We start from the raw sequence: 13,516 nt of genomic DNA on the forward strand, positions 1-13,516 counted from the left end.
ATGACAAAAATAGTTCGTGGATGCAAATCTTTCTTATAAACAGCGGCTGCCCTGACAAATTTCATAATATTTGGCAGCATATCCATCTTTCACTGGATAGGATTTTCTTTTACACAAAGGTTTCCACATCTTAACGCGGTGTCCAGTTGTATAAATATGTAAATTTATCATCCTCTGTGAGCAGTTGGTTTAGGTCGCTTTGGGCTCGATGCAAATTGAATAGCGACGGGAGGGAGCTCCCGGAGCTATTCCATTCAGTGCGCTGCTAAGGATTTTTTCTTGCATCCCTCCTTGGGTACAAGCAGAAATCCAACAAAACTCCAGTCTCTATGCTGTTTTCTGCTCTTATCGTCGTGTAAACAGCATTGCGCCGGTCGTGACTAAACACCATGTTTAAGGCACGAGGGGCGCGAGAAACGGCATTCTTCGACAAAACAGCGAGCTGAATTGAATAGCTCCGGGAGCTCCCTCCCGGCGCTATTCAATTTGCGTTGAACTGAATCGAGTTCATTGTATGTGGATTAGCATGTCAGGACCTATTTATTAAAATTTACATTATAACCGTGTTTGTAATGGTCTACACACAGTAGACTGAGAACATAAAAAGTGCTAGTATGAAATCAGTCAGTTACATCTCTAATAAATAAATAAAACCGGTCATAAAATTATATAACTACAAACATATACTTATGCAAGCAAAATGCTCAGTGTTCACTTCTGGGCGAATGAGACTTAAAATAGTTATTGGCTGAGAATACCTTTTTGCAACAGCTGGACACATTTTCCTCATCTTTTTTCTTCTTCTTCTCTGAAAGGAATGGCGAGGTAAATCGAATATAATGCTTTGGAGTGGTATACATGTGTGGACTGTAGATGAGACCCGGCAGAGAATTCAACTGTGTTGCGAGGACTTCAGGATCCGTGGTTATCCGCAGAGGTCTTTCCAAAAATGCCTCTCCATGTTTACTAGGCTTCTCATGCTTTTCGCTTAACCATTCATTGACCAAGTGCTAGAATAACAAAAAGATATAGCTCATTTTTTAGTTCCCCCTACACAGAGGTATCAGTAATCTCCTAAAGTTTGCTCTCAAATGGCTTTCAAACTAGACATGCCACACTGTGCAGCAATGTGATATAAATGCAACAGACGTAACTAACTTGCAGCCCATTCTTCATCACTCATATGCAATGGGTTACATTTGAAAAAGAGCAACTTGCTCAGATTAAATTATTTATACAATTTTGTCTCACTGTGTTGTTTTTAGTACTCTTGTATAAGCCACACTGAGAACACAACTGCAGGACAGTAACAAGTATACTATTCAGCACTGCTCAATAACTTAAAACAAATTGATTCATTATTAACAAATAGCTGCAAAGTGATATTTCTAAGACTCAAAGTGTTACATAAAACGGGCCATTAATAAGGTTGAAAGCTATAGTTTCAAAACACATTACAATGGGCCTGATTCATTACAGTTCGCAATTGCGATTATGCACGCAGACGGGCGATTGTTGCGTTCTGCACATGCATTGCAGTGTGCGTGTGAGGTGTCGACTGGGACCGCAGTGACTACGCAGACCCATTGCAGAGTGATTGACAGGAAGTGACCTTTTGGGGTTGGTGACGGGGGCTGATCGGCGTAACGCAGGCTGCCAGTGCGTTTGAACGCCGTTGCAGGGGCGTGCATAAATTAGCCACTGCGATGTCATACGCAACTTGGGTTTTCACTGCGGGCAATGAGGTTAGCAATTTCTGAGTAAAACCAGACCTTGTGCAAGTGTGCGTGAGGCTACTCGATGTTACCAATGATTATTGCAGACTTACGATGTGAAGAGATGTGGGCATCCTTATGTTAGGCTGTGACGGCATTGCGATTGCTAACATTAGCATACTTCGCAGTGAGACTGCGTGCATAATTGCAGCTGCGATCGCAATAGCGATCTGTAATGAATCAGGCCTAATGATCAAAAATAGCACAAATTAGTATAGTCTCAGGAAAGAATATTGTAGAGCTTACTAATAACCTGAATATTTCTATAAGCTAAAGTTTAATGCACTTGGGACATTCAGAAGAATGCAGACAAAGCATTTCTGAAAGACGAACAAAACATTGCTATTCCATCTCAGATGGAAAGTAGTTTTATTTCTGGGACAAAGAAAAAAAAAAAAAAGTTTCTATAAATTAGACACCAATGGGCAGATTCAATTCACTGTGAGTTCTGTAGTAGCGCTGCGCAATGCTTCCGCAGCATGCCTATGGCAATAACCTTCGCTCATTAAAGTACATGCACAAACTAGCAATATTTTTTTTACTGTAACGATGTGTTGCTTCTTTAGTATAAACACATGGCGTGAGGACCATGCATTTAGAGAAATAGGCGTCTATTCAAAATAACATCATTGTCTTTTCGGAACATATTCTATGAATTGAATATACTAATTCCAAGCAGTTATCATTACTGAACAGATCTCAATAAATAGCTGCAATCACAACTAATCTTTTATAAATTTGAACAGGTGTCATTTAACGTCAATCCAACAGGTTAAGAAAAATGAAAAGGACTATTCTTTAGCAGTATTGTCAAACATTTCCAATGTGAGGGTAGGGCGCACTTATATTCAAATGACTGGGGGCCAGATTTTAATAACACTGTACAGCAATAGATCCCGTGCTAGTCGGGGACTGAAAATAGATTTGGGGTGAGGGCTTCTGGACACACCCGATATTTAATATTTAAAATGAAGAAATCAAAACATTTAATAGTTTAATTGCTTTGCAATGAAATAAAATACATTGTTAAAAATTCTGCCAATCTGTACGAATATGTAATTAGGTAAAAGAATATTTATTCTACACTTCAAATCATTTTGCCATTTTATGGTGTACTAAACATTTTACGGCACAGATTAAAATACTTGTGTGGAGAAAAATTCACAAAACTGCCTTTGATACATACTGTAAAAAGAGTGTCCTTCCATTTTTGAAGTGCCACACAAGTGCTTACGCAAGACTGCAAACAGAATGGCAATGTATGCATTATTCATTAGATACACGCTTCAACGTGACACAAGTAGTAAGAGGCATGCCATCAGTAACAATTTCATCAAAACAGCGGTCAGATTGCAGTTCATTACAGTGCAAAAAAGTAAAAAATACCCTCGTCTTTAAAAAGAAACAAAAAACAAAAATAAAATAAACACATCCCTAAACAATATGTATTAGAAAGTTATGCAAGCTATAGAACATATATTTTAAAGTAAAGCTTACTTGCATAAAGTGGATGAATGCATCAATAGCTGTTGCAAACATTATAAATATGTATCTACATAAAAACTTTTCTTCCAGATAACATTTTTTCAGGAAAAACTAGGTAACCTAATACAAATACGGCTCTTTGCTCTCCCCCCCAGACCCACCCCCGCCTTTTTTTTTTTTTTTTTTAAGTTCTCAAACTAATAGGGAAACTGCTTGATCCTTAGTTAACACCCATGTTACAAATTATAAAAATATAAAACTATAACTGACCCAACACTTTCCAGATGTACTTCTTACCAGAAGTGAACATACCTACCTTTTTAGTTTTTGGGTATTTTGCCGAACATTTGTTTTGTGCAAATGATTCAGTATCTGTAACCTCATCAGTATCAGCTGTAGCAGCAACTTCGGCGGCGGCAACGTCAACAGCAACGTTCTCACTGACAGCCTCTTCCACAAGCGCATTAGTCTCAGTTTCCATTTGCTGTGGGGCGACCTCTACATCTGGGGAGGACGGCTGGATGTCTGAGCAGGTGCTTATAGTTCTGTGCCGGCGGCGCTGTTGCCCAATGTGAGTTCTGCTTCTAGTAAAACTTTTTCTTTGCTTAGTACGATTAATTTTGGCAGGAGTAGGCTTGCTGACCGGTTCCTCTTTTACTGGCTCCTAACAAATGTAAGAAGAAACCTTTAGAATTTGTATTAATTCATTGTAGAAATTGTTTTGTTTTCTAGCTTTAAAAGGAAAATACAAAAGCTTACAGAGGTGTCCTTTTTTATGGTTGCTTCAGGTCCTGTGGGACTCGGCCGCGACAAGCATCTTTCTCACACAAATTGTGCCTATTACTCACAAATAAAATTGGGAGTGACAACACTACACTGCTAGCTTGCGCTGAACAAATTGATGAGCAACAGTTGTATATCTATATCTATATATATGTGTGCGACTGAGCCTGTATCTGTAAAGAGAACTCAGATGTGAGCGGTCACGGCATTTTCCACATGCAGAGTTTTGTCCTGCTTCATGTGCAACTTTTAAGTCTGTAAAACCAATTCCTTTGCTATGAAAGTCGCAGCCTAGGGTCTCTGGTACACTACAAGTGACCTTTTGCTGTGTCAGCGATGAGACTAAGGGCCATATTCACTTAGATACGAAAAGTCAGTTGCTGGACTTTACGCCGACATGGGAGGTTTTGGGTGCGAAAAAGTATCGCACTCATCCCCGTATTCAATTCCAAATCGTCGAAAATGGGACCAGTCGAGCAAGTGAGCAAAAAGTGCTGTAATTTTAGGGGAAATCAATTTGACACCCCCTAAAGTTGCTGTGACATGGGGGTTCACTATGGGTACCCTCGAATAGCCCTGCTGAAGGTATTTTGGGTCTTTAAATGGTCTCAATAGGTGCTGTTTAGTGTCTTTTAAAAAAAAAAAACCAACTTGATAAATGCTATTCTTTATCACTTTTTCAATGAGTAGTCCCAGCAAATTTGGGGTACATAAAAATGGGTGCAAGCCTATTTTAAAGTGGATAATGTGAACTTTTAAAAAAGTGTGAAGCCCACCTGCCGCAACCACCTGCAATAAACCCCCCCGAGTCTATTTTGTTAGTTTAGAAGTTTGTCCCCCAACTTTGGGTTTTTTCACACTCAAAATGAAAGAACTTTTTTGGGGTGTCCTGGTAACTTTTTAAAATTTTTTGGACAGTTTACCTTTGGGGGACAGTCCAAGGGGTGCTGGGTGGTTTGTGGATGTACCCCAAAACCCCAATTCTGCACTTTTTTCGACACCTATTCATATTCACAGGGTTCTATCCATTGACTTTACGCACCGGTGAAAAGTCGGAAGAATTGAATACAGGGATAAGTCCAGATTGGCGAAAATGACAATCTGCGAAAGTCTCACCGATAACGGCTTTTCGCAGGCAATTGAACCTGGCCCTAACACGCAAATTATGGTACGCTATTCCTCTCAGAGCGCCGGGCGTCTCGGACCACGGACAACCAGTAAGTGATTACACATCTGTATGGACATTACACAAATATTTTTGTTGCATGAAACTTAAAAGATTATCTGTACCATTTGTTTTTGGGCTTTTACACATTGCATTTTCATTTTTTAGCACATCTACGTAATACAATACAAAGAGCATATAAAATGAGAACACAAAAAAAACCCACTTTTTTTTTTTTTTTTTTAATACATATTATTTACATATTGCATTAAAATGTGTCTACTGCCAGTGCAGAACACAAAGTAGTGAACTAGAGCGCCCATACATTTGTATGCCATGGTCTAAGCACACACACTCACATACAGCAACATTACTATAGTGCGTTACACAGAATTTAATCAATCACTCGTCATCACTGCTTTGAAAAAAAGAGATACTGTATGTACACTGAGATGGTCACATCAAGGTGAAAACAATATCAGGTGCAACTGCAAGGAAGACTAAGCAGTTTATTGTTGGCAAAGGCTGCTGGCCTCACAGCTATTGGTAACATCAGTAACTGTACCCCTAGAAGAAACCTGCTATAGTGAAATCCATCTAAATATACCCAAAGCAAAATCAAAAGGATGAATATTATGCATAAAAGCTGACTTTTACGAACCCTGGCTTCTGGGAAATGGTTGATCTCTGGCTTAGCCCTGCAGACTAAAGGAACGAGAGTGGGAGTGGCAACTGACTGTAAGAAAGCGGACGTAGATGCTGCTAGAGTGGCCACTATCTTGTCCAATTCCGGACTGAACAGAATGTCTCCTGAATCGGGAAGGACTTCCAAAGCCTTCTTGGATTCCATGTTGGCCTTCTAGGTGCGTTGCACAGAGAGCTCTTCTAGCTCCAATTGCAGAAGCAGATACCTTAGAAGTCAAAATCCCCGACTATATGACCGCTTCAGAGAGATAAGAAGGACACCAGGTCACCTCTGTTCGTGCCTGAGGTGAGCCCATCATCTAAAGCTTCTGCTCAGCAGCCGACAGCATAAGCCAACCAAGACGATGCAAGGGCAGGACGTGCTAGAGCATTAACATAAATGGACTTGGAAGAAGCTTTCTAGCTTCCAATACTTAGGATCTAAGAGGTGCAGTGTTCGGGATAAGAAGGAGGGACAACCTAATAAGCCGAGTGATAGAGGCATCCACGGGGGGGGGGATTTGGGGGGGGGAAGAGACTCCCACTTAGCCCTATTCGCTGCTGGGAGAGAGTAAAACGTAGCAATGCGCTTGGAAACTTGAAAGCGTGGATTTACTAGGGTGAGCCCACGCCTCTGCTAGTTGGTCTTCTAGTTGTACTGAAGACGGAAATTCCGGAACGGTCAGGTGCCTTAGATATGTGAGGCTGCCCTGAGTGCTCCACGAGGAGAATGGATTTTACTGCTCTGATTAGAGCCTCTACATCTACTGGGGACAAGTCTCCTCTGGGAAGGAAGACGCCTCAATGTCAGAGGTAATGGAAACAGTGGCTTCGCCATCTGAAGACACTTCTGAGTCAGAACCTCCCCTAGATATAGGAGTAGAGCTTTCACATGCAGCAGGCCTGTGTCTGGGAGCCCAATCCTTATCTAGCATCTGGTCAAAGATGCGCACACCTGAGCTAACCCCTGGACTGATTGTGCAAAAGTGGCTCCGCCATGGGAAGTTGCGGCACTGGAACTGCCATCCAATCTACAAACTGCAACATTACCTGCGTTAACCTGGACGCCCAAGCCGGTTCTTGACTGGATTCAACGGGCGAAGTCGCCAGTTGCAGGGTCGTAAAGCAACTGACACAAAGGCCATCCTGCTCCGGATCTGGAGGAGAAATGATCTCAACACACTTCTTACATGTGTGCAACACTGTAGCGCCTACCTCCTTGGTAGTCTTATCTCTGGACATCCTGAGAGTCGCAGAAATCCCCACACACCAAAATAAACAATTGAGGATATGTGTAGGCAAAAAGGAAAGTTATGGTAAAACTTACCCTTTTTAACTCTCTTTCGTCAAAGTCCATAGAGTCCACAGGGAGACAATGGGGTGTAGGTGATATTTGGAGCAAAGCTTTTTTGTATCGCAGGATGCTCCGGTCCTTCCCCCTATACTCCGCCCACAGCCTGAAGGTAACTCAGTTTTGTTAACAAGCCCAAAGCAGGAGCAGGATAGGAGAGAAGGAAGGCTGGTACACTGAAGAATCACACTCTCACACAGGGTAGGAAACAAGTGACCAAGAGAAGAAACCCATAGAAGCCAGGTGCATCAGGGCGGGTGCCCTGTGGACATTGAAGAAAGCGTTAACAAGGGTAAGTTTTACCATAACTCTCCTTTTCTTCTTCAAGGTCCATAGGGCTCCGAAGGGAGACAATGGGGATATCCCAAAGCAGTTGTTCAAGGGTGGAGATGCTCCCGAGTTGACAGAACCTGGCGCCCGAAGGAAGCATCCCGAAAGGCAAATGTACCAAAGGCATAGAAACTAAGAAAGATGTGGCCAAAAGACCATGTGGCAGCCTTGCATAGTTGTTCGGCAGACGTGCGGGCTGCCCACGAGGGACCCACAGAGCGAGTAGAATGAGCAGATACTGTAGCCGGCACAAGAAGGCCAGTCTGCATGTAAGCCTGTGAGATAGTCATGCAAAGCCATCTGACCAGAGTCTGTTTGTTAGCTGCCCATTCCTTCTTGTGGAATCCATATAGGACAAAGAGGTAGTCCGATTTCCTGATGGAACTAGTGCGGTCCACGTAGCTCTTTAAAGCACGGACCACATCTAAAGAGGCCTCACCTGCAGAGAGGTCTGATGATTGAAAGGCCAGACCTACAATTTCCTCATTAAGATGGAAACAAGAGACCACCTTGGGAAGGAAGCCAGGGCACGTTCTAAGAACAGCCCTGTCCTGATGATAGATCAAAAAAGGGAAACGTCATGAAAGCGCCCCTAAATCAGTTAACCCTATGGGCAGATTCTATAGCCAAGAGAGTCTTCGCAGTGAGTCATTTGACATCTACTGAATCCAGGGGTTCGAATGGAGGTTCCTGAAGTGCGTTGAGAACCACTGACAAATCCTACGGAGTCACAGGAGGGACAAAGGGGGGTTGTATACCAGATCACATTGCAGAAATGTGTGAACATCCGGTAGAGGAGCAATTCTGCGCTGGAACCAGATGGACAGAGCAGAGACATGCACTTTCAGAGGCTAGGCAGAGTCCGAGATCCAATCCAACTTGAAGAAAGGCAAAACCTGAGGGTCATAGTTTCTAGTAACACACCACTGGAAATATGTATGCCAAACCCGGTGATAAATCCTGGCAGAGGCCGGTTTATGCACTCTGAGCATATGAGCTTATTTCTCATAAAACTCAATAAATTGTCATGGCAGCAAGTGCAAACACGATTGCGTAACATTATTCACTGCAGACAGGTTAATGTTGTTAGAAGTCTCCAAACACACAGCACTTCATTTTAAATGGTGAACAAAATTTTCAATTCTAGTCGTTGTTACTGGTTTAATCATATAACAATGAAGTGTACTGAAAAGTGTAATCACTAATCTGGAGAAGTTAGGGCTCCAAAAATGTTTTTTTTTTTTTTTTTTTAAATGACTTTGTTTGAGTTTTAAAAAACAATAAAATGTTAAAATTTTCAGCTTTTAACTCCAGAATTTAATTAATTTACAAACATTTCTTAGAAAAACAATTAAAGTACATTAGCAGATATGGGTTCAGAACAAAATTACCTGAGCAAGTTCACATTCACCGAGGACCTGAAGATCCTTGGTTTCTGGTTTGACATCAGTTTTAGATGTGCCAATTCTTTCTAAAGCCTGTTCTCTCCTTTTCTCTCGCTTCTCTAGCCTGGCAAACGCTTGAAGAATAGCCTCCATTTTCCTTTCTTCTCTTGTCTAAGATAAACAAAAAAAAAAAAAAAAAAAGAGGAATGTATTAATATGGTCATACAAAGTACAATTAAAATACATGTAAAAAAAAAAAAAAAACCTGCTAAAAGGCAAGAAATTCTGTACTTTAGTGCCCTACTACTGTGTGCCAGTCTCTCAAACCCAGTCAGCACTGCAGTATGAAAAGAAAAGAAAAAAAAAAGGAAAAAATGATGGATAGTAAGGCATCACCAACTATAGGAGCTAGCTATACGTTTCACAGTTTGATGTTCTACCCTCGCATGATCTACCACTTTGCCACTTATGAGACCCCTAAAAAAAAACAAACAAAAAAAAAAACAGAATAGAATAGCAATACAAATTATAAGGTTTATGATTAACATGCAAAAAGATAAAAAAGAAAATGCATAGACGTAAAAAGTTGCACATGTTAAATGTACAAAGTAACTTCCACTGTCTTCTGGAGAACGCGTGAATTTGGTGTTGCCTGGTGTCTCCATACATTGTGATCTTCGTAACTTAGGCAATGTTGATGCTTTGTATTTTTAATCAAAACGTTATTTCATACATTAAATAGGGAGTTGTTTCTGCTACATTAGAGAGATTTTAGGAATCTTTTGACAGTTAATACTGTATGGTTTTGTTGCAATTAAGTTAAAACATAGGCGCAAATGGCATGCAATCCATCCTGCGATGTTTGAATGGCAGAAAATGGATTAATCCAGGCCCATATAATATCGGTTGTCGACTGGCATACATTTTAGGATAGTTGCCACTTTACATATGCATACAACTGCAGCTTAAAGAAAATAAATTTCTCCTGCGAGTTTGTGAGCAATGCGCTCAACTGTCCCTTAGTTGTGAAATATTCTAGCATTCAAAGTGAAATCAAGATCCAGTCAATAGGAATAGAAACCTGATTTATGTCAAACATAACCAAACCGTATTCATACTGTTAGAGAAAAATTGAGTGAATCTAAAAAAAACATTCTATCCAGAAAGTACAAGCTTAAACTGGCATTATTTATGTCTAAAAGGGCTAAAAATAAGACAATTGGGTGAAAGTGATTTTGTACAGAACAAAGAAATGAGGTTTAAAAAAAAAAAAAATCCACAAAACAAAAAAAATAGCAAATTCTCACAGCTAGAAATGACTTGCCTACTTTGCACAAATGCATTCAACAGAAACAGTCAGCAATAATTCTTATTTATTAACATACAGCAATGATGGAGGTTGTGTGACCTGGCTTTCTTGAAACAGGCATCTAGACACCGCAACTGAAGATTACTCAATAAAGAAAGTTGGTGAAACACTTTAGAATTTTCTGAAGTTTTGCATAGATGCAACCTTAAATGTGTTGAGATCTACATCTAAAATCATATAAAGAACCCAATAAAATCAACCACTACACAAAAGGTATATATTTTACAATTTATTCATCAAAATGATTTAATGTTAAATTTGCAGAAAAAAAAAAAAAAATAGGATGTAGTCTTCTAGGATTCAGTAACTTGTGATCACAATCAGCAGCAATGACTACATTCAAACATTTACCGTAATTGTTGGTCAGTCTCACACATTGGCTTGGAGGAATTTTGGCACATTATTCTTACAGAGCTGCTTCAACTCATGGATGTTGGTGAACTTTCCTGCATTACCAACTGGCATCAGGAATCACGTTTAGGGTGTATATTTCTACAGGATCCACCTTCTGTTGGCTTTAGTTCATGGACAAATAATCCTTACAGACCCCCTGTTGAATTTGCCGATACATACCATTTTATAGTTCCATTTTTGGCAAAATGTTCAGTTTTAGACATAGCTATCCACGGAAAATTCTTATAGAAGTTATCTGGCTCATATATGTGCTCATCAGCAAACTTTAAATGGTCAGCAATGTTGATCTTGGAAAACAGTGGAAACCTCTTTGCTATCCTCCCATGCACACCATTTCTGTTCAGTGTTTGCTTGAAGGTGGATTCAGGGAGATCCGGTCAAAATCCCGGCAGTCGGGATGCCGGAGCCAGAATCCCAACAACTGTCAGAATCCCAGCGCCAGCATCACGACGATAAGTACTGGGGTTAGGAGGAGGGTTTGGCATTAATTAAAAAGGGGGGGATTAGGTTTAGGGTGTGGAGGTTAGGTTTAAGTACTAGGGGATGGAGGTTAGAGTTAGTCACCAGGGAGGAAAGGCTAGGGATACGGACAGGGGGAGTGTTAGGATATGATCCTTTTGCTGTCGTTATGCAGGCGTCAGGATTCTGACCGGTAGAATCCCGAGTGCCAGTATCCCATACCAAACTCGATTCATGAACACAGACTTTAATGCAAGAGAGGCCTACAGATAAGTTACCCTAAAGTCCTTCGTGATCTCCCGGGAATGTGTGCTACTCTTGGGAGTGATTTTTGTTGAATCACCATTCCTGGGGAGAGTAACAATGGTGTTGTAAGCTCTACATTTGATACATAGTTGGGAGCAAAAATAAATAAGCCAGTAATAAAAAAAAAAAAAAAGCTTTTGCATCTTCGTAATACCACGTTGCCAGCAGGTGGGGCACATTTAAAATATGCAGAGAACATTAGTGGGGAAGGTGTGTACAAGCTTAATTCAAAATTTCAGTGTAAAAACAAAGCTGCCCAGTATTTGTTGCTCCTTTTTTTTTTTTCTGTCTAACTTTGAATCAGGACACCAACAGCAAAGCTGCTCAAACCCAGGATGCACCTGTCCTTCCCCCCCCGTTCAGCTGAGGCGCCATGCCAGGCTGCCCACGAGGGACCCACAGAGCGAGTAGAATGAGCAGATACCGAAGCCGGCACAGGAAGGCCAGTCTGCGTGCAAGCGATAGTCATGCGAATCCATCTGGCCAGAGTCTGTTTGTTAGCTGGCCATCCCTTCTTATGGAATCCATATAGGACAAAGAGGTAGTCCGATTTCCTGATGGAAGTAGTGCGGTTCACGTAGATCTTCAAAACATGGACCAAATCCAACGAGGCCCCACCTGCCGAGAGGTCTGGCGAATTAAATGCCCGAACCACAATTTCCTCATTCAGGTGGAAGCGACAGCCCTGTCCTGATGAAAAATTACAAAGAGGGAGCGACATGAAAGCGCACCTAAATTCAATACCCTACAGGCAGATACTATAGCCAGAAGAAACAGTCTTCGCAGTGAGCCACTTGACATTCACAGAGTCCAGGGGTTTGAATGGAGGTTCCTGAAGTACTTGGAGCACCACTGACAAATCCCATGGAGCCACAAGGCTGACAAAGGGTGGTTGCATACATAGAATACCTTGCATAAAGGTGTGAACATCAGGTACAGTAGCAATTCTGGAATAAAGAAAAAAATGGTGAGCTTTCTGTTCAAGTTCTGTCTAGTATAGACACTTGCAGCTGACACCAGAGGGATTCCTGCAGAATACCCTCACAAAAGCATATATAAAATAGAAAGGAGGGGTCTGTGCTAGTATTAATACATAAATCACAAAGCTGTGAAATATTAATATAACAAATTTTTTAAACATAAATGAATGAACTGCAGTTCAATTATATTAAAACAAATATATCATCACACATGGGATACACTTTGGACTGTGTACAGTGCAAAAATGTGGCTGAATAAATGCAGTTGTTAAAACTCAGACACAATGTATCACTAATGGCTCTTGATCAATGTTGCAACCAAATATAGATCATAAGTCCCAATGTCACAATATACATATGAAGATTGCAAACAAGGAATTCTATTAAATATAGTCACCATACATAGCCCAAGGCCAGGAGCGGTTCCTCAGCGGGTATACTGTGTGAATTATTACCGCTAATTGCACGGTGTATAGAACCAGAGGGTCTCCTGACCAGATCCACTCTCCCTTGTCCTGGTGGTGACAGTGGTTCAACGGACTCCCCAAGGGAGACAAGGGAGCGTGGACATGGTCAGGAGACCCTCCGGTTCTATACACTGCAATTAGCGGTAATAATCCACATAGTATACCCGTTGAGGAACAGCTTCTGGCCTTGGGCTATGTATGGTGACTATATTTAATAGACTGCCTTGTTTGCAATCTTCATATGTATATTGTGACATTGGGACTTATGATCTATATTTGGTTGAAACATTGATCAAGAGCCATTAGTGATACATTGTGTCTGAGCTTTAACAACTGCATTTATTCAGGCACATTTTTGCACTGTACATATATTGTTTTAATATAATTGAACTGCAGTTCATTCGTTTATATGTTTAATAAATGTATAGGTTATATTATTTCAGAGCTTTGTGATTTATGTATTGATACTAGCGCAGACACCTCCTTTCTATTTTACAGTAGCAATTCTGCGCTGAAACCAGACAAAGCAGAGACCTGCACTTTCAGAGATACTAGGCAGAGGC

General features: G+C 40.9%; 1 protein-coding gene across 7 annotated transcripts in view; it reads right to left on the minus strand.

Annotated features, from left to right (window-relative positions):
* Positions 1 to 13,516, minus strand: part of KMT2E (lysine methyltransferase 2E (inactive)) — a 134,746-nt gene that overhangs the window by 35,960 nt on the left and 85,270 nt on the right. For 4 of the 7 annotated variants that reach the window (XM_088480234.1, XM_088480233.1, XM_088480232.1 and 1 more), the window contains 4 exons: positions 8,965 to 9,129; positions 3,577 to 3,924; positions 2,962 to 3,015; positions 759 to 1,010 (listed from right to left, as the gene is read on the minus strand). In XM_088480234.1, coding sequence (XP_088336360.1) covers positions 759 to 1,010; positions 2,962 to 3,015; positions 3,577 to 3,924; positions 8,965 to 9,129 — 819 coding nt within the window. The remainder of the gene's footprint in view (positions 1 to 758; positions 1,011 to 2,961; positions 3,016 to 3,576; positions 3,925 to 8,964; positions 9,130 to 13,516) is intronic. The other 3 variants (XM_088480238.1, XM_088480236.1, XM_088480235.1) reach the window with 1 other exon arrangement.

The sequence above is a fragment of the Taudactylus pleione genome, unplaced genomic scaffold, assembly GCF_031769625.1.
Source record: "Taudactylus pleione unplaced genomic scaffold, aTauple2 ptg000251l, whole genome shotgun sequence".
NCBI lineage: Eukaryota > Metazoa > Chordata > Amphibia > Anura > Myobatrachidae > Taudactylus > Taudactylus pleione.